The following is a 22611-nucleotide window of genomic DNA, read 5'->3' as shown; positions in this document are numbered from 1 at the left end:
GAACTGGCTTCCCAAATCTGTGAGTCTCTGGGCAAATCACTTAACCTTCCTAAGCCTCGATTTCCTACAAGATGATGAGGGTTGCAGTAAATGGATTCTGGGATCCCATCGATCTCTAGATTTTTGATTCTCTAATTTTATGATTCCATGGTACCATACAGTGATTTCTGTTAATGCATCAGAAATAAATCTGATTTTTAAAATTTTGAAGGTCATTTTGTAGCAGAAAATTGGTTGTCACAGAATTTTAGGTCTGATCCATTAAAAATTTATTGATATCTTTCATTTTTTATATTACCTTTATTTCCATATATATCCTTCTATCCTTGCCTTCTCAGAGAACCATTCTTTGTGACAAAGGTTAAAAAAAAAGGAGGGGGGAAGGAAGCATTTCAGTAAAACTAATCAATGCATCAATTTAATTTGATAGTCTATGCAATGTGAATTGATTTCTCTTCCCTGTCTTTTTTTTTTTGTTGTTGCAAATTTGAGAGGAAGGAACTGGGAAATTAATGTATTCTCTGATAGACTGTGAAAAGAATCTAGCTCTTGTCCTTATTTCTTCTTCTATCATTCATACCCCATGCCTCTAGTGGTCTTTATCTAGTATTATTAGCTGCACAGTGGTACTTGTGTTGGCAGTAAAACTGAGGATGTGGTCCCTGAGGGGGGTCATCATCTAAAATAGACTTAAAAATGTAGGCTACAGTGTCATATTCTAATTTTGTGTATGCAAGGTGTTACTTGCATTTTATTTCTTTTTTAAAATATATTTTTATTTCTTTTGTTAATATTTTCCAATTACATTTAAAAATTTTTAAACACTCATTTTGAGTTTTAAATTTTTTCCCTCATTCCCATTACTCTCCTATCCCTTGAGAAGGCAATCAGTGATATTGATCATGCACGTAAAATCACACAAAACATATTTCTGTACTAGCCATATTGCAAATGAAAACACATACATAAACACAAATGAGAAAACAAAGAAATTTTAATTCTTCTAAACAAAAATTCAATAAAAATATTCTTCAGTCACTCCTTAGAGTTCATCAGTTTTTTTCTCTGGAGGTGGACAGTATTTTCACCATGGGTTCTTTGAAATTGTCTTGGATCATCATCTTGGTCAGAGTAGCTAAGTCTTTCACAGTTGATCTTTGTTACAATGTTGCTATTACCATATATAATACTGTCCTGCTTCTGCACACTTCACTTTGCATGAGTTCACATAAAGCTTCCTAGGTTTTTCTGCAGCCATCCTGCTTATTGTTTCTTATAGCACAATAGTGCTCCATCACAATCGTATACCACAACTCTTTCAGTCATTGCCCAGTTGATGCCCAATGTTAAATTCTTTGACACCACAAAAAGAGCTGTTATAAATATTTTTTAACAAATAGGTACTTTTTCCCTTTTCTTTGATCTCTTTGGGATACAGACTTAGTAGTGTTGTCCAGAATGGTAGGACCAGTTCGCAGCTCCACCAACAGAGTAATCATTAATGTCTTCATTTTTCTATATCCCTTCCAGCATTTACCATTTTCCTTTTCTGTCATGTTAACCAATTTGATAGATGCGAGATTGTATTTTAGGGGTATTTTAATGTGCATTTCTCTAATCAGTAGTGACTTAACACATTTTTTCATGTTACTATTGATAACTTCAATTGCTTCTTCTGAAAACTGCCTCTTTATATCTTTTGACCATTTATCAAGTGGGAAATAGCTCTTTTTTTTCATAAATTTGGCTCAATTCCTTATATATTTGAGAAATAGGACCTTTATCTGAGAAACGTGCTATATATTTTCACCCCAGTTTTCTATTTTATTCCTAATTTTGGCTTCATTAGTTTTGTTTGTATAAAACCCTTTTAATTTCAGGTAATTAGCATTATCCATTTTACTTTCTCTAATCTTCTCTATCTCTTGTGTGGTCATAAATTCTTCCCTTAACCATAGATATGATATGAAAATTTTTCCCATCCTCTAATTTACTTGTGAAACTAACCTTTATGTCTAAATCACTTATCCATTTTGATTCTGTTTTGGTATACATTATAAGATGTTGGTCTAGGCCAAGTTTCTTCTAAACGGCTTCCCAGTTTTCTCAGAAGTGTTTTGTCAAATGGTAAGTTATTGCCCTCAAAGCTTAGATCTTTAGGTGTACTTATATTTTGTTTCCCATTTTTGTCTTGTCTTCCCCACATTTCTCCTTTCATTTATTTCTCTTATTTCTCACCATTCAATTTCTTCTTTCCTCTCCCACTCTTCTGCCATCTCCTTTTTTTTCCTATTTGCTTCCTCCTCTACCTTTTCCCCAGGCTCATTCTATTTCAGCTTTAAAATCCCCCATTTTAGTTTTTATCATTTTAGTATAGCATGACTTTGAGAGTACAAATAGGAGTTTTAAAAAGCTTATTAAGGATTTAGTAAATGTCTTGGTAGAGCACATTTTGCTAAGTATTAGGGTATATAAAAATGGATGACAATCCCAATCTTATGGAACTTACAGTTTTGTGAGTGAAAACAACTTATTAAAAAAATTTAGCAAAGCATGGCAACGTAAAACAGTTGAAGAAGCACTAGATTTGGAGTCAGAGGCCTTAAGAATGAATCCTAAATCTGCCTCTGACTATATCAGCTGAAGACCTAGAAAAGAAGAGAATATCAAGGAGGAAAAGGTGGTTAACTGTGTCAACTGCTAAAGAGAGGTCAAGGAGAATGAGTATTAAGATTTGGCAACTAAGGGATCATTGGTAAGTCGTTTGCAGAATTGGGGAAGGCTTCATTGAAGAGGGAGCATTTGAACTGCATCACTTAAAGGATAGTTAGAATTTTAAAGCTGAAAATGGAAGGGGGCAGTGTTGAGGTTTAGGAGATTCATTCTAGGCATAAAAATCAGTGCTAAAAAGCTTGGAAGCAGGATATGTACAGGGGACAGCCATTAGTTCAATTTGTTTAGAGCATGCTCTATGTGCAGGGAAATACCATGAAATTAGGTAGTAAACGTAGGTTAGGGTTAGGATTGGGAAGAGCCAAGGTAGAATGAGTATCCTGGAATTATCTCATTCATTAATTACTTCCTTCAACAAATATTGTATAAATCAGGGCTGCTTAAACTTTTTCTGCTAATGACCCCTTTTCACCATTGTGTGGTCTGAGGGCAGTGCAAAGTACACATGCTTTGTGTTCAGAACCAAGGCTGCAGTGAAGTTGTATGATGCAACATAGGCAAGCGCTGCTAGAAACACCTTGGATTCATGATACACTTGATTTTTATTTAATTTTTGGTCATTACACTTCTAGAACCTTTTACTGTTACTAAATTTTTTTTTACCAATCCATATGGTGTCATGACCCACAGTTTAAGAAGTGCTTGATAAGTCACTAGGGATACAACAATGAAAAATGGAACACTTCTTTCCTTCAAGGAGTTTATAATCTAATAGGGAGAATACAACATATACAATAATCATATGCTTTAAGGTAGAATGTTTAAGGTGCAAGATCCAGGAAGAATGCTCTTGGGAAATAGGCCACTAGGTGGAGGCAGCAAATAAAGCTCTGGTCTTGGAGTCAGGAAGACCTTAGTTCAAATTCTGATTCAGACGCATAACCTTACTCAGTCTCAGTTTCCTTATCTGCTTTACAGATAATAAGATTTCTGTGAGGATCAAATGAGATAACATATTTCAAAAACTTTGGAAATCTTTAAGTGCTATATAAATGCTACATATTATAAATACGATGGAGATTCCAGTTTCCCTTTCCCCCATTGCCTGAAGGATAAAATACACATTCTTTCACTTGATATTATTTTAAGCCCTCTGCAATCTGGTTCCACCTGCTGTTCCAGACTTATTTTTTATTGCTCCCCTTCACCAACTCCATATTATTCAAGCCAAACTAGTCTACTTGTTAATCACCAAGCTTAACATGCCATCTGGTACCGCCATGCTTTTTGCATGGTCTGCCTCTTCCTTGCGTCTAGAATGCATTTCTTCTTCATCACTTCTGCCTCTTGGAATTCTCATCTTCCTTCAAGGTTCAGTCTAGGAGCCATCTCCTATGTTAAGATTAGAATCCCCCATTTGGTAGTGTTCTCAAATTACTTAGTATTTCTTATCTGAATATAAATTTTGTCCTTACAGAATGTAAATACCTTGAGTTCAGGAACTTGTCCATTTTTCTTTCTTTTTGAGAGAAATCATTTTATAACCAATTATTAATTTGAGATCTAGGTTTTTCTGTTTCCTCATTTAAGGTCTTGCATCTATAAAAGTCAGTCTTTGAAGGACTTGACTGATTGGTGAGATTGTCCTAGCCCTCAAGAAAATATCCTCTTCAATCAGATGGCAGGACTCCACCCAACTAGGAGATCTAACTTCTGTTTAGAGTATAAACAGAATCTAATCTAGGCCAGTTCTTTCCATGGGGAAATGAGCCCCTGTCCTTGTACCCCTCCATTAGAGTTTATGGTGACCAGCTCATGAAGGAGAAAACCAATCAGAGTGATTTGGATGGAGATGGATTTCCCCGTCCAGGTTGCTAGATGTGGCTGAGTCAAGAGCTATATTCTCAGCAGGAGGCGCTGAAGACTTCTAGCCTACCTCCTCATAAAATGTCAACCAATCAGGGTTGATTTTCACTTGGCTAATGCATTTCCTTTCAAAAAATATTTAAGGCCTTTAGGTTTCCCATGTTTTTGTCTTTGTTTACCGAGAGAAACTACTGACCATCAATTTATTGATCATTAGCTAGTCTAATGAGTTAATTGAATATTTATTACCCAGAAACTCAGTCTCTTGGGGTTTTTCATTTGTCACAGAATCCTCACTTGAAAACCTAACAAATAAGAATGATTAATAGATATTTGTTGAAATGAATTGGACATAAGTAAGCTCTGCACATAAACGTGATAAAAAATACTCTTGCTTGACGTTTACATTTCTTGCTAGGAACCCTGGAGCAGAATTAATCTTCTGTAGCATCTCTCAGTATGTTTTATCATTGTCTTTCAAAGAAGCTTAATTTAGTTACCAGAATGTTTCTGCTGAGTGTCTTTACTAAGGGATTTTTTTTGGAGGAAAGGTACAGGATAAAAAAAAGATAGTTTTTACACATTTACTATGTTTAGTTGAATAGACAAACATCATAACTGAATATGAAAGCAAGTGAATGAATATTTTTGGTAGCATGATGTTGGAAGAATACATGGTAATGAAATGACCAACTGCTTAGAATTCAGCCCTTCTGTCAGAATTTTTCTGAAACCTTTGAGTGACTAGTTGTAATTTGGTTTTACTCTTTCTCTCTTCAGTTTGACAAATTGCTTTTATGTTAAACTCAGGCTAAGATTGAGGAGAAGAAGGATGAAATCGATTCACTTTGTTCCCCCACAATCTTCTGAAGCTTGATTCTCTTTTTATATGCATTGTTTTTAGACTGTATGTTTGAAGTCACTGGCAATCACTATTTCTCTGGCGTTAGCCTTTATTCAGCAAGACTTTTGCTTGTGATGGCTATATTAGTGGGGTCTTCTATTACACCATTGATGCTTTCGTGGCCTCAGAAATTTGTAGAGGGAAAAGGTGAGTGAATTTGCAATGTAGTTTTTTGTTTCTCCTCCATTGAAGCCTATGTTTTCTCACTTTATTTTCTCAGGGGAAGAAAATGGCAGTTTGTACTAACAACATAACAGATATCACCGTGAAGGAAATGGTAGCTGAATCAGAAGATTACACCAATTTTGTTGGAGCATTTATATGCCAGTCAACTATAATTCCATCTGAAAGCAAGGGGTTCCGAACAGCTTTGTCTTCACAGTCCATCAGCCTTGCAGATATATTTTTAGGTAGGTGTGTATATGTGTATTTGGTTCCACGATAATTCTAAGTTAGGAAAACAGTATTGCAGAAGTTAGTTAGAAGTAATGCTACAAATGAGCAATGAACCCAGTGTTGGTAAAGCAGTGCTTGTCAGTGGGCTTTGGTTATAATATTTTGAGATTCATATTGCTATTTTTTTCAACCAGTGTGTGCCGTATGCATCCTGGTAAACAATTAATCTCAGCTGAGAAGTTTTTCAGAAGTCTCTTATTTACTGGTACTGATGTTTCAACTGTAAGGCTGAAACAGAAAAGAGGAATGAAAATCTCAGTAAGGTTGGATACCCTGGTTCCGTCCCTTAACTTTGTCACATGTCTCTCTTGAGTCCTTCTCTATCATCAGATTTTAAGCAGTGAACAAGCACATGTCACTCATCATTTTGAATTCAGAGATGTGTCAGTGCAGTTAAGTGTAGTTTGGTTTTTAATTTTACACCGCATAGGTCACTATATGATGATATTTGTCTTTCTATTTCTTTGGTTTCTAAAGTAATTTAAAAAGAGATATTTGTAAGATTTTTAAACTCAGAGTACCAGCAAACCTGTTAAGGAAAAAAGTGTTTTCTGAATAGGGAAAATAAAGTATTTAAAAATGTGCAGGTTAGGTAATTAAACATGTATTATGGAGTAGTTGTGTATGTATGTGTGTGTGCATAACAATCTCAAAATAATAGTATTGCCAGCTCTCAGTTATATGTTGTGTAATGGGTTAAGAGTAACATGAATAATTCAAATCCACAGGTAATGTCAGTCCATTATTTTAACCATGAATTTTTTTTTGGGGGGGAGGGATATTTTCTTTTATATTGTTCATAAATAGCAAAACTGATTGATGTGGTTTTCAAATATGCTCCAGCCCTTTAGTGAATATATGAAAAAGATGCATTAAGGAAGGATGGCGAAAACCAGGCACCAGACTACTTTGCCTATGGCTGAGTGACACGTAACTGTACATTTCAGAAGCAGTATCAGTTACGGTCTCATGTGTAGTTCTTTGACCTTAGTGTTTTGAGTGCTGAAATTTCTTACTGTTTGGACTTTGAAGTTAGGTCTCCTGGTTCTCCTCCTGGTTCTGTCATTTTTTTAGTTGGCACCTGATGCCTTTCCTGTACATTTGACAATATATACCTTTTCTATCCTTTTCTTTGCATCCATGTAAACCTCAATATCCATCTGGCACTGAGAAGGTTTCTTGAGAAACAAATGCCCTGAGGGTCTCTGAGAGCTATTCAAGCTCAGTTGATGATATTTTATTGATGAGTTTTTCATTTTGCAGAAAGAAATCTTCCCTTTTCTCTAAAGAGTGCTGACACGGAGACAGGGAAAAGTAGTCAGAAAAAAAGAGTAATTATAAAAATAAGCTAAGGAAAGGGCTTACTGATGGATGCACTTGGATAGAACACTGGTCCTGTCGTCAGGAAGTCATGAGTTCAAAATCATCCTTTTTATTATACTATGTTATGAAAATGCATTTTATTCCATAAATTACATAAAAATAAAAATTAAAAATAAAATAAAATATATTGGCCTCAGGTACTTACTACTTGGGCAAGCCACTTAACCCTGTTTGCCTCAGTTTCCTCATCTATAAAATGAGCTGGGAAAAGGAAATGGCAAACTACTTTAGTATCTTTGCCAAGAAAACCTCAAATGGAGTCGTGAGAGTGAGACACTGAAATGACTGAACAGAAACATCGATTCAGATCGGCCTTGCAATGGCATCTAGAAATCGTCATCCCACATGAATTATATCGGTTTTCACCAATGAGTGCTGAACTTGGAATGATAGGACCTGGTTTCAAATCCCAGTTCTGTTAAGTGTTAATTTGGGATGAGTCAATTCACCTTTTTGGGTCTTGGTTTCTTCTCTAAAAATGAGGAGGTTGGACTAAATAATGTTTAAAGTTTGCTTCGGCTCTAGATCTATAATGCTCTGACCACTGTGAACTGTAAAATGCTCTAACGTAGCCGACCTCGGTAGGTGGAATCATTGGATAGAAGCAGCTAAGGCTCCTTCTCTCGCTATATGGGATTTGATTAGTTTCTTGTCTTTGCCTAAATCTTGGTTGTTCTTTAAGGTGAAGTTGGTGGGATGCAACTGTCCTGAAAGCTTATCTCCAATAGTTACTGCTTGTGTGACCTTAGGCAAATCACCTAATCACCTTACATCTCAATTTCCTCATCTGTAAAATGAAGGGGTTGGAGTAGATGACCTTTGATGTCCCTTCCAACTCTAGAGGCATGATCCTCTGATGCTAACAAATAATAATAATAATAATTAGCATTTATATATAACATTAAGGTTTACAAAATTCTTTTTACTCATTTGATACTCCCAACAACCCTGTGAGGCAGAGGATATCACTATCACTATTAGAGGAGGAAATAGGCTGAAAGATGTTAAGTGACTTGCCACATAATAATTATATAAAGGCAGTGGAAGCTAGGTGTAGCAGTGGATAGAGCACCAGTGCAGGAGTCAGGAGGACCTGACTTCATATCTCACCTCAGACACTTGACACTCACTAGTTGTGTGACCTTGGGCAAGTCACTTAACCCCAACTGCCTCATCCTGGCTCATCTCCAGTCATCCTGAGGAATATCTGGTCACTGGATTCAGATGGCTATGGAGGAGAAGGGAGGCTGGTGACCTGCACAGCCCTCCCTCAAAACAAAGCCAAGTGCAAGTCATGTCATCATTTCTCTGATGGCATGGTCTTCTTCGGCAACGAAGGACAAACACACACATATAAAGGCAGTATTTGAATTTGGGTCTTCCCAGCTAAGGAAGACTAGATACTGTTCAAATGCATAGACACTTAATAAACCTCATTTAAAAATATTCAATTTTTTTCTTTTTAAAAATTGATTTAGGGGTAACTGTTGAAAACACATTGTACAACATCATTGTGAAGGAAGATATGTTCCCAGCTCCATTGAGGCAAATACCTGATGTACATTTCTTTTACAAGTAAGTGGAAACTAATACTTCTTTGGTCATTTAATCTTTTGGAAGTCTAGTCAGGCAAAAGCACTTAGGGTTATCTTTTGCTTTTGAAACATGTTCTAAGTATATATTAGCAAGTATCATGGCCATTGTACAGAACAGGTTTGGGCAGAAAGTTTGATATCAGAAGCTCTTGGAAGCATTTCCTTGGAAGTCAACACATTTGGAAGTATCCCTTCCTTTGAAGTCCCATAAAATATACGGTCTAGATTTACAGAGGTGTCATACTTGGGCACAACTGCATGTAGTATGTCAGATCAACTTAAAATATAATTGAGAAATGTTTAACAAAACAAAAGTACAGTACAACATACATAATGTTAATTTATGGTTTTCTAAGTTAATATGCAACTTGTAGGGATCTACTTTCTATTTGAGCTTGACACTATTGGGCTAGAACAATTGATATGGTACTTAATGTATGCTTATTTAAGCATGTGTTTTACTTCCTCAACAAGATTGTAAGTAAGACAGGAAGGCAGAGACTATGTCTTATATACATCATTATGTCTCCCACAGTTCCATGCCCATACAGGCTGTTCCAAAGGTTGGAAAGCGGTCTTTAATAATTTAAAATTGTGCCAAGACTTTCAGGACAACCTGTAATTGGTGCTTGAAATATTTGTTGAATGAAGGAATAAAATGGTGAAAAGTCTGAATAATACATTACTTAGAAGACTGATTACTTTATTACTTTTGAAAACATACAATATTATAAACTAGGCTAAGAGTAGTATTGGGCAGTGAGTTAGCACAGTGGATAGAGAACCAGCCCTAGAGTCAGGAGCACCTAAGTTCAAATCTACCCTCAGACACTACCTAGCTGTGTGACCCTGGGCAAATCAATTAACCCTGTTTATCTCAGTTTCCTCATCTGTAAAATTAGCTGGAAAAGGAAAGGACAAAGCACTCCACTATCTTTGCCAAGAAAACCCTTCATGGGGCCATGGCAAATAGGACATGACTGAAACTATTCAAAAACAGTGATAATTGCAGTGTTGCCTAATAGAGGCTCTGCTTTAATAAATATGGACATAATTAACAAAGTAAGGCATGAGTCTATGTTGGAGTAAAAGTTTTTGTGTTGGTGAATATTTGTAAAGCACTCAAAAACAGCCTTTTCTTTTAAGTAGGAAAGTATCCCCACTGATTGGAATCTTACTTTAAAGAACAATTTGCACAGTAACTTTCTTTGCCATACATGGTTTTAAAGTAAACTTCAGCCTCACCCCTGTCATCATCACAAATGACAAATCAGGGAAAAGCTGAGGGAATGAGGTTTCGCAGCGTCTCAGCTGGTCCGGTCAGCGGAGCACAAAGTTCAGCAGTTGTTTGTGCTTTTTGTTTAGTATTTCTTTGGTTACTTCTCATCCGACTTCATGTTAGGTCCTCCACGGTGACAGCGTCCTGCGACGATGGGCGAGTGGCTGTTGTCACTATGAGATGCAATCCCAGCAAGCCTGGCCAAGGTGTGATTTCAGTCCCCAGGTATCTATGAATCCGCACGATCACTCTGTATTGACCTATGGTACAAGGGCAGTATCAGCTCCTTCCTTCTCCCAGGGCCTTGGGTTCATTCTGAGCAGAAAGGGCAACAAAGAAAAAAAAAACGACTTGTAAATGAGTGTGTTTATTTTCTACGGCTTCGCTAAAAGCTAAGTATAAAGAGCAGCCTCTTGACACTAATTGTTCCCCACTTTCCCAAAGGCATTTTCTCATTCTGCTTTCCTTACCATGGTTATATAAAGAATTCCCCATTCATTTAAGTCTGGAGGCTTCCCATGTTTATCTATTTATTATTAATGTTATTTTTCCTTTTCAAGAGCAATGGACTGACAATTGGTAGGCTTTTAGATGAGGCACTCAACCCTTTTCTGCCTCAGTTTCCTCATCTATAAAATGAAGAATGTTAGACTGAATCTCTAAGGCTCTTTTCAATGCTAAAATTCCATGTTTCTTGTATGTGTACCTATATATACATATATATCTACATCCATGTTTTCAGTGCTAAAATTCCATGTTTCTTGTGTATCTATATATGCTTATATATCTCCATGTTTCAATGCTAAAATTTCATATTTCTTGTGTATCTAATCTATCTATCTATCTATCTATCTATCTATCTATCTATCTATCTATCTATCCATACATATATATCTCTCTACGTTTCAATGCTGAAATTCCATGTTTCTTGTGTGTGTATCTATATCTATATATCTTTCTCTATATATCCATATTTTAGTGCTAAAACTCCATGTTTCTTGTGTGTATATCTATATATACACGTATATATCTATATCCATGTTTCAGTGCTAAAATTCTGTATTTCTTGTGTGTGCATAGATACATATATGTGAATATAGACACATGTTTTAATGCTAAAATTCCATGTTTCTTGAAGACTGAGTTAGACATACAAGAAATTTACACCACGATTCCTCCAAATTATTTAGACGTCAGGCATTCAATGAATATTAAGACCTGCTTTGTGCCAGACACTGTGTTAAATTCTGGGGATTCACAAAAAGACAAAAGACAGGTCTCTGCCTTTGAGGAGCTCACAATCTAATGGGAAGACAACTTTCAAACTATGTAAAAAAACTATATATAAGATAACTAGTGAATAGTCAATAGAGGGAAGGCACTAGAATTAGAGGGATCGAGAAAGGCTTTCTGTAGAATAAAGATTAAAATATAATTGGGAAATTCTTAACAAAATATATTAAACTGTAATAGAGAATGTTACTGTTTTGTCATTTTTCAGTTGTGTCTGACTCTTCATGACCCTGTTTGGAGTTTTCTTGTCAGAGATGCTAGAGTATCCTTTTCCTTCTCCAGCTCACTTTATAGGTGAGGAAACTGAGACAAACAGGATTAAGTGACTTGCCTAGGGTCACTCAGCTAGTACTTGTTTGAGGCTGGATTTAAACTCAGAAAGATGAGTCTTTCTGCCTTCAGGCCTAGCACTCTATCCACTCAGCCACCTAGCTGCCCATAATAGAGAATAGATGATATTAACATGTGTTTTTTTCTTAAGATAATATGTGGCCCAGGGATCATGTTCAGTGGCCCCCTTTTGGTGGCCCCTATTCTATTTGACACCACTACTTTAGAAGGTGAGATTTCCTCAAACTGATTGATGATTGTGGTGTTATAATGATGGTGATGTTTTTTCTTATGGGATGAAAAATAATTTGCTTCAGTTTCATGGGCATTAGAGTGAAATCAATAACTTTAGGGTGTAGCTAGGTAGTGCAGTGGATAGAGTGCTGATCCTGGAGTCAGGACGACAAATCAAATCTGGCTTCAGACATGTAATAACTGTGTGACCCTGGGCAAGTCACTTAACCCTGTTTGCCTCAGTTACCTCATCTGTAAAATAAGCTGATGAAGGAAATGATAAACCACTCCAACATCTCTACCAAGCAAACCCCAAGTGGGGTAACAAAGAGTTGGATGTGACTGAAAAAAATGACTTCAGGAATCCAGAGGTCAATGATCAGTTTAAGCCCAACAGAATCATACATGACACAGTCATACATTACAATGCTCGCCTCCACCCTCTCATCCTTACAGGTTGAGTCATTTTTAATTATTTGAGAATAATGACACCAACTAAGTTTTAGTTAGTTTTCCATCACTTTTGCTTTCTTCAAAGTGATAGAGTTGCTTTAAAAATTAAAGAAAATTAAGATTAATTTTGTTTTGAGAATTTTGCGATGGTGTTGGAGATGATTTTGAAAACCTTTTTGTGTTATAAAACTGGATTCAGAAATCGCTTGTCTATATATTTCTTCCAGTATCACCTAAGTCATATTGTCTCTCTAAGTAAGTGTGTGAGTTGTTAGAGAACATGGAGTACCTGGCTTTTTGTATTTGTATCTGTAGTACTTGGCACATAATGAGGGCTTAATATATATATTTTTGTCATTCATTCATTTGTTCATCTAAGGGAAGCTGGCTTTCCTCACCAAAAACACCAGAAGGTACTGTAGGGCATTTGGGTTCTAGATAAAGGATTGCTATTAAAAGTAATTCTCTTAAGAAATTCCTGCAGCAAAAGAATGCGCACTTTATCAATAAGCATTAAAAGACTGCTGTGTTGGGCATTGTTGGGAGCCACAGCCTTCCTGGTGTCCCCAGTTTTAATAGTACTATTTCCAGAGGCCTAGGGCCCAGGCTCAATGTCAATCTAGATTTGGTTCTTCCTATTCTGTCCTGCCCATTTGTGCAAGTCATATCCCCTCAAGAGAGAACCTGGCAGTTATAAGTGAAGTAGAGTAGAGTAGAGTGGCTCCATACAGAAACCAAAGTGATTTTTATTCTCTATCATCAAGCGTCTTACGGGAAGCTTATGAGGCAGCTAGATGACAAAGTGGATAAAGTGCTGGGCTTGAAATCAGAAAAGACTGAATTCAAATCCAGCTCCACACATTTACTAGATACGTGATCCTGGGCAAATCACCTCACTTCTCTCTACCTCGATTTCCTCAACTGTAAAATGGAGGTAATAGCAGCACCTACCTCCCAGAGTTGTCCTGGGACTCCAATGAGACAATATTTGTGAAGCAAGTAGTAGTGCTTGACACATACATAATAATCAATAAATGCTTGCCTCTGTATATTGTGCTGGGTATACATCATATTCATAGATAAGGCATGAATACAAAATGCTAAGTGATTGTGTTAGTTACGGAAAGATAGAGTAACACTGAGGGAATCATGAAAGGTTATGTAAGGAGGAGAGATTGTGTGAAGCCTTGGAGGGAGTTGGGGGTTCCAAAGGGCAAGGGTGAGGAGGGAAAGTATTCTAAACATAGGCAATTTAAAGGCACACAACCAGGTAGGCCAATTTGGCCGGAATGAATAATTCCCCTTTAATATTTCACTGATGTTGTTTCAGTTGTTGCAACTTTGAGCTTGTATCATCATTACCTAGACCATACTGTTTTTTGAGCCAGATTCTGATTTCTAAAAGTCCTCTTAATGGAAGGGAAAATCTTGCTGTCCCCAAAGAGATGATGTCTGGAAATAGACAATTTTTTTTGGTGCCAATAGAAAGATAGGTTTGTCTTTTGTCCTTTAATGGCCTTCACCCTGCCCCCCCCAATTACCCTGTCTGCCCTCCTGGTCTATCCTGTAAAAGATTCTACTTTTCCTGGGGGAAAAGGCCTAAATGTCAAAAAGAAAATTGGTGTCAATTTCAGCCCCTGAGGCTATCTACTCTAAGACCACAAGAGGGAGCTCAGCCACCAGAACATAGTCAAAACTTGTTGGGAATCAGTTGAACTAAGTCTCCTTTTCACAAAGCTCCTTCTCAGGTGGCAAGTAAGTGCAAAGACTTAGGGAGACTTTCCAGAGCAAAACCAAACTGGGTCACTTAAAATAATTTATAATATGTAAAAAAGGAGACTAGGTTTATTGTTCTATTATTTTATTGGCAAGTATTAAGCCATTAATAGGGCTCTGTTTCGGAACACAAAGACTTAGAAATTCATTAAGAAAAACGGAATTAGGAAAACACAAAAACACGCAAAATTATAATAGTAGCCAGCATTTATATTGGGGTTTAAGGTTTGCAAAAGACTAGGTATATTTTCTTATTTGATAACCTATCCAATGTAAGTGATTGAACTGAAGGTCAATTAGAAACTGAATGAAAGTGTAACATTTATTTAACACTGACTGTATTCTAGGTTCTGTGCTTGTCCTTAGGAATCTTAAGATGGTCTCTGCCTCTTTTGAGTTTATTTTTTAATAGAAGGCAACTCAAGGAGGAAATGGCCAGGGAACAGAGTTTTTGTCTGGGGAATCACAGGAACTGTGCATGTAGCCTTGGACAGTGGAGCATCTCATACTTTTTAGTATCAATGGTAACATTCTCCTGACTATGTTCCCAGAGCAAGAGAAGAGGTAGAAAGGGGGATGGGGTGGGTAGATACACACGTACACACTCTAGGGCAAGATGTCTATGGCCCCTAACATCTTGGTGAATGTTTGTATTTAATACGAAGCATGGTATGGGGGGCCGATAAAGTGAGTTGGATGATTTTTCTTTCATTCACCAACAACTCAACCCCAAGGAATGATGGATGATGATGATGATGATAATGATGATGATGATGATAGCAACAGCACTAATTAAAATGACAACTAGTGTTTATATAGCACTTTAAGGTTGGGAAAGTACTTTACCCATATTGTATCATTTTTATCCTCAACAACTCTGGAAAGTAGGTGATACTGTCCCCATTATACAGATGAAAAAACTGATGCACAAAGTGGTTAAATGACTTGCCTAATGCCACCTTGCTAGTATCTGAGGCCATATAACTCCCCATGTATTTTGTCACCTACTTGCCAAAGCTGGAGCCTTAATTCCCCTTGGATTTGTGTGTATAGAAAAATGGGGGATAGGCATAGTGTTTGGAATTTCTGGTCTATAGGTTTGCAGTCTTCCTAGTGGGGAGGTGGGAAGGAATTTGAGAAAAACTTATTTCCTATAACATGATAATATGACTCCCATTTTATCTACAATACCAGTGTAGCTAGGACAATGGATAAAGCCCTGGGCTTGAAGTAGGCCTCAGATACTTACTACCTATGTGACCCTGGGCAAGTCAGTTAACCTCTTTATGCCTCAGTTTTCAAGACCATAAAATGGGATAATGATTGCACCTACCTCACACAGGTAGAAACAATGAAGTAATGTTTTGTTGTGAGGAACAAATAATACAATTGTAGAACACTTGGTACGCTACCTGACATTTAGGAAACAGTATATAAATGCTGTTTCTACTCTACTTCACTTATAACTGCCAGGTTCTCTCTTGAGGGGATATGACTTGCACAAATGGGCAGGACAGAATAGGAAGAACCAAATCTAGATTGACATTGAGCCTGGGCCCTAGGCCTCTGGAAATAGTACTATTAAAACTGGGGACACCAGGAAGGCTGTGGCTCCCAAGAATGGTTATTACTTGACTTTTGTCCCAAAGTACTACGTTGGGTCGGGAAGGGAGGCCAAGGCTTTCACGGACATAGCAGAAGAACAGTGGGTAGAGAGGGCCATGTAATAGCTAGAATATAAAGAAATGATTTGAAGCCTATTTTGTGCGTTAGAGTTTCTAATTTGGCTCTTGCTGGTTTAATAGTTTTATTTCTGCTAACTTGGAAGGTTCCTAGGAACCTGTTATCTCTCTGCCTGTTCTGAGACTCTTAATTTGAAGTCTGTGAACTTAAAAAAATATATTTTTTATAAGTGTAATTCCATATAATTAGTTCTCTTTGTAATCTTATGCATTTTTAATGCATTATTTTGAGAAGGGACCTAAAGACTTCAGCAGACTTTCGAAGGAGAGCCTGACACAAATAAGGTTAAAAACTCTTGGGGAAAATCTACCGCTTGATGAGTTACCTATAAGCATGGTTGGGCAGTTAACCTAGCATAGTAATGTCTCCAGCCTTTCTATGATGAGGTGCTATTACTCATTTCCCTAAATAAGGCCTCAGGATGATGGGAATAGGATTGATTCTGACAGTGAAGTTGCCAAATAAGGTAATAGAATTTGATAGTAAAGTTATATGTGCCTCCATGCCCCCATCCATGTGGACATGTTGGATAGGAGAAGCATGCGTTGATAATAAATCCTCTGAACTGAATAGACAATATCTACCCTTACTAGTCAGTCTAGCCTCCTAGGATTTCTAGAAAATCTATGCCTATAATACCTGACTTGTAGGAAGACTTGAGATAATAGTAATAACACACATTTGGACAGAATTGACCATCTTGGTTTACAGAGATAAAATGTTATAAATGAAAGTAGAATCTTGTAAGCATATGTTTGCTAAGAATAGGATATGCTTCATTAAAGATTAAGCAAAAAATTTATAACTTCATTGATATGAAGTCAAATGAGAGTTTCTAATTATTTCAAAGGTCACTTAGCTCATCTTTCACTGGATTGTTGTTCTTGATTTTTTTTCGTATTTCAATTAAAAAAAATTCATGTCCAGGGGAGTGGAGCCAAGATGGCAGAGTAGAAAGACACACATATGTTAGCTCTCTCCCCACAGCCCATAAAATACTTGTAAAGAAAGACTCTCAACAATTTCTAGAGCAGCAGAAGCCACAGAACAACAAATGGAGGAGATTTCCAGGCCAGGGTGACCTGAAAGGCTGACAAGAAATGTCTGTTGCACCAGTCTCAGACTGGAGCCCAGCCCAGTCTTGGCCTTGTTGTGGCTTGGCTCTGGGAGGAGGATATGAACAGGGCTTGGGGGAGGAATCTCCAGTCTCAGTAGCAGCAGTTTGCAGATCCCTCAACTCACAGGCACCAAAGGTTAGTGAGAGGGTTTTTTCAGCTAACCAAGAAGAGAGAAGGGCAGAGGGCCTTCCCATAGCTCTAACCTCAGGCAGCAGCCCCAGAGGCCACATCTGGCAGGCAGCAGCAGTTCCTACAGCAGCCCCTACAGCAGCCCAAATCCATTGTTGGAGCGTAAAACCTCTGGGGGCACTGAGCAACTGATTCTTACTTTAGCCCTGTGTAGAGGCCCTGTGGCAGCTGATCCTTATCTCACACTGAATGGTAGCCCTGCCCCAAAGCTTATCTGAATCTCAGCCCCCCAGTGCTGGCTTGGTGGAACTGGAGACCAGATGGTTATAAAGAGGAAACTGCTAAGATTCTGGGCACAAAAATCTCTTTCTGCTCCAAGACCAGTGTACATGTTTGATTGTGCCACTTGGGAGGAACTGAGATCTTACAGATCCCCAGAGTATACCCTACTCTTGACAAAGGACCCAAAAGTCAAGTAACTGGTTGGGAAAATGCCCAAAAAAGGGAAAAAAATAAGACTATAGAAAGTTGCTTTCTTGGTGAACAGATATTTTCTTCCATCCTTTCGGATGAGGGAGAACAATGCTTACCATCAGGGAAAGACATAAAAGTCAAGGCTTCTGCATCCCAGACATCCAAAATAAATATTCAGTCGTCTCAGGCCATGGAAGAGCTCAGAAAGGATTTTGAAAATCAAGTAAGAGAGGTGGAGGAAAAATTGGGAAGAAAAATGAGAGAGATGCAAGAAAATCATGAAAAGCATGTCAACAGCTTGCTAAAGGACAACCAAAAAAAATGCTGAAGAAAATGACACCTTTAAAAATAGGCTAACTCAATTGGCAAAAGAGGTTCAAAAAGCCAATGAGGAGAAGAATGCTTTAAAAAGCAGAATTAGCCAAATGGAAAAGGAGGTTCAAAAACTCACTGAAGAAAATAGTTCTTTAAAAATTAGAATGGATCAGATGGGGGCTAATGAGTGTATGAGAAACCAAGAAATTACCAAACAAAACCAAAAGAATGGGAAAATGGAAGATAATGTGAAATATCTCATTGGAAAAACAACTGACCTGGAAAATAGATCCAGGAGAGACAATTTAAAAATTATGGGACTACCTGAAAGCCATGATTAAAAAAAGAGCCTAGACATCATCTTTCATGAAATTATCAAGGAAAACTGCCCTGATATTGTAGAACCAGGGGGCAGAATAAATATTGAAAGAATTCACCAATCACCTCCTGAAAGAGATCCAAAAAGAGAAACTCCTAGGAGCATTGTGGCCAAATTCCAGAGTTCCCAGGTCAAGGAGAAAAATATTGGAAGCAGCTAGAAGAAACAATTCAAGTATTGTGGAAATACAATCAGGATAACAGAAGATCTAGCAGCTTCTACATTAAGGGATTGAAGGGCATGGAATATGATATTCCAGAAGTCAAAGGAACTAGGACTAAAACCAAGAATCACCTGCCCAGCAAAACTGAGATACTTCAGGGGAAAAAATGGTCTTTCAATGAAATCGAGGACTTTTAAGCATTCTTGATGAAAAGACTAGAGCTGAAAAGAAAATTTGACTTTCAAACACAAGAATCAGGAGAAGTATGAAAAGATAAACAGAAAAGAGAAATCATAAGGTACTTACTAAAGTTGAACTGTTTGCATTCCTACATGGAAAGGCAATATTTGCAACTCTTGAAACTTTTTTCAGTATCTGGGTAGTTGGTGGGATTACACACACACACACACACACACACACACACACACACACACACACACACACAGAGAGCACAGGATGAGTCAAATAGGATGGGATCATATCTTAAAAAAATGAAATTAAGGGGTGAGAGAGAAATATGTTGGGAGGAGAAAGGGAGTAATGAAATGGGGCAAATTATCTCTCATAAAAGAGGCAAGTAAAAGACTTTTCAGTGGAGAGAAAAAGGGGGGAGGTGAGAGAAAAAACATGAAGCTTACTCTCATCACATTCGACTAAAGAAATGAGTAAAATGCACACTCATTTTGGTATGAAAACCTATCTTACAATACAGGAAAGTGGGGGAGAAGGGGATAAGCAGGGTGGGGGGGATGATAAAAGGGAGGGTAATGGGAGGAGGGAGCAATTAGAAGTCAACACTCTTGGGGAGGGACAGAGTCAAAAGAGAGAGTAGAAGAAATGGGGAGCAGAATAGGATGGAGGGAAATATAGTTAGTCTTACACAACACGACTATTATGGAAGTCATTTGCAAAACTACACAGATATGGCCTATATTAAATTGCTTGCCTTCCCAGGGGGGATGGGTGGGGAGGGAGGGAGGAAGAGAAGTTGGAACTCAAAGTTTTAGGAACAACTGTTGAGTATTGTTCTTGCATACAACTAGGAAATGAGAAATACAAGTAATGGGGTATAGAAATTTATCTTGCCCTACAGGACAAAAGAGAAGATGGGGATAAGGGAAGGGAGGGATGTTAGAAGGGAGGGCAGATTGGTGATAGGAGTAATTGGAATGTTCGGTGTTTTGGGGTGGGGGGAGGGGAGAGATGGGAAGAAAATTTGGAACTCAAAATTTTGTGAAAATGAATGTTGAAAACTTAAAAAAAAATTAAAAATTAAAAAAAAATTCACGTCCAAACCTCATTCATTTGGTTTTGGTCAATAGAAAATATTTCCTCAAACTATCTCTTTCAAACTTTTTGAATGCATCACAATGATATTTCCCTTTTCTACTCTAACTCTTATTTCTTTCTCCAATCCATAAATTTTTTCATCAACACTTACAGCTTTGGAATATTTCATTGGGACAATATGGTTACTTTTCAAATATTCCCCATACTTGCTTGGCAAACTTCTCATGCCTGTGGAGGTATTTGTACCCTGTGTTAGGAACCTCTCTTGAGAAGTTATAGAAGAAATTGGATTGGAAGCTGCAATTTTTCCTATTATTTACAATAAGTATAGCTATTCAGAGGAAAAACAGTCAGGAATTACTCAATTTAGCCATAACTCACTTTTCTTTTTTACTCTTTTTTTTAGTCACTGTTTTTCTTGTTGTGTTCAGTATCCTTGTAAATTGTGGACATTACTCTAGCTTCCTGCTCTTTTTTGGTTTCCTATATCAGTCCGTAAGAGAGTCTTTCCTTGTTTGGATTGTATTTTCAAAATTATAACCGTGGGAGCAGGCTTCTTTATTTCAGATAGAAAACACATTCTTGAGTTATGCCAGTATGTTAATGAATCTGTGAACTGATTGGTGTACTTGTTCTCTCCAGCAGTGCAGACGCTAATTCAGTCATGCCTGCCCATCTTGGGTTTATTTCCACTGAGGACAATTTATTATGTTAGTAGAATGAAATAACTGAGCATAAGTTAAGCTATTTTCATTTCCAGAGTCTCATTAAAAGTGAACTTTGCCAAGGAAAGGCATCATATCACTGTAGTATTTTGACATTTAATTGTAACTTCAAAAATTACATCAAAGAAAGCCTTTGATTTTTTTTTCTGTGCAATCTCTTACAGTTACCACATTTCTTTTTGGATAAGAAAGGATTATGATCATCCTTTTCATTTCTTTTGTGCTTTTAAATTTTTGCATCTGTTGTTCCATTTTATCCTCAAAAGGACCTTGTCTAGGGGGGTAGATATGATTCTCCAATTAATAGATGACAAAACTGAGACACTGAATTTGTGACTTGCCTGGGGTCACATTGTAGATTAGAAACTGAACCAGGGTTGACAATCCAGTCTCCTAACTTCTAACCTATTCTCTTTGTAATGTTAATCACATAAGATTCTACTTTTCTGTTGCTGAATTCTTTAAAAAACCAATCAACCTAAGATTTATACTTTAGCTTTTCTATAGTAGACAACCATTTTGATTTTTCTAAATGCTAAAGTTTTACGCTAATTTCTCACCTTGATGTGAAGGTTATGTCAATAGAGTGTAAACCAAGTTCTAAAGGTTTTATATGCAGACCTTGTGATGGGTTGTATATATCTTCTGAGGAATTGTCTAGCAAACCTTGACCTTCAATTGAATTTTTTTCCCAATTTTTGGGACATGTGTAGCTCGTATGGTGAAATGCTCCAGATATTGTATTAGACACTTGGGATGAAAACCAAAAGCCAAAAGTACCTGTTCTTGAGGAGCTTACATTCTAATGGGGAAGACTACATGTAGTTATGACCTGCCAGGAGGAGGAGGAGACTAGCTTCTGGAGAACAAAATACCTCATGAAGTAGGAAGCATTGAAGTTGAGTCTTGAAGGACTCTGATTTTAGAAAGTGAGGAAGGAGGGATTCTAGGGCTAAGGACTATCAGTACAAAGACATAGAGATGGAAGGATGCAATGAAAATGCTTTTTAAGGTGAAAATCACTTCTTATAATTACGAAATATTACGACCTCAAAGAATGTTGTCAATTGGTTATCCAAATTGAAGATAAAAATGATTTAACTTTGAATAGCCTTTATCTGCCAAATGGAAACAGATCATTATAATACTTTTCATCCATGGGATTACTTTTTAAAATTTCCTCCCCTCCTCTTGAACCACTAAGGTTTGAAGTCCTAAATTTCCTTTTTTGATCCTAATTCCTGTCCTTCTCTGTTTCTCTCTCCTACTTCTTTACTTCACTTCCCCACATCATGACCTTTGATCTCTCAAGTCTCTCTTTGCTTTCCCAGTTGATCACTCTTTCATGGCTTCATTTCCCTCCTTTCACAATCTTGACCTTATTGTTATCGAAGTCAGTCACTTCAAGAACATGGACCCTTCCATCATTGGATCCCAGGCTTCCTTGATTGACTATTGTTTCTACCTTGATAATGTTTTTTTTTTATATTTACCATATAATTTTGTTCCAACAATGGATAATTCTAACGCACTTGTTCAAGACCTATGGCAACTTCTAGTACAATGGAAACTCCTTGAGTACAGAGATTTTTTCATTTTCATCACTGTATTCCAGGTGTCTTGATTAGTATCTTGCCCAGCATAGTTGTGCCCTGCATATAATAAGGACTGAATAAATGTGTTTATTGAAAAATTGAACAACTGATTATAGCCCATGTTGTAAAGCTATGATTAATTAAAACAACAAAAGCAAAGCAGTATTATTAGCAGTGACAGATCTGAGTGAGGACCAGGATATTCTGTTAGTTGAGGTTTAGTTTGTATGTGAATTCTTGACCATCTAAGTTTTCTCCTACTATCAAGTTATTCAGAGTTGTTGGAAGAAGTCTCTAAGTGTCATACTTGAGTGCATCACACATCCCTGATATCTAATATCACTGGGCCAGAGGATTCTTTGCAAAAACTAACTGCTTTTCTGGGGCTCTTTTTTCTCCATTCACTTCTGTCTCCTTTGGGATTTTGTTCTACTGATT

At 37.3% G+C, this 22611-nt stretch overlaps 1 protein-coding gene across 2 annotated transcripts in view; it reads left to right on the top strand.

Moving 5' to 3' along the window:
* The window catches only part of ELAPOR2 (endosome-lysosome associated apoptosis and autophagy regulator family member 2), a 203285-nt gene that overhangs the window by 164406 nt on the left and 16268 nt on the right, over window positions 1-22611 (top strand). Inside the window, exons 16-18 of one of the 2 annotated variants that reach the window (XM_072653231.1) lie at window positions 5664-5853; window positions 8761-8857; window positions 10280-10381. In XM_072653231.1, coding sequence (XP_072509332.1) covers window positions 5664-5853; window positions 8761-8857; window positions 10280-10381 — 389 coding nt within the window. The remainder of the gene's footprint in view (window positions 1-5663; window positions 5854-8760; window positions 8858-10279; window positions 10382-22611) is intronic. The other variant, XM_072653232.1, reaches the window with a different exon arrangement.

Source organism: Notamacropus eugenii, chromosome 3, assembly GCF_028372415.1.
Source record: "Notamacropus eugenii isolate mMacEug1 chromosome 3, mMacEug1.pri_v2, whole genome shotgun sequence".
In the NCBI taxonomy this organism is placed as follows: domain Eukaryota; kingdom Metazoa; phylum Chordata; class Mammalia; order Diprotodontia; family Macropodidae; genus Notamacropus; species Notamacropus eugenii.
The sequence above is the reverse complement of the archived record's forward strand: the minus strand, read 5'-3'. Positions and strand labels throughout refer to the sequence as shown.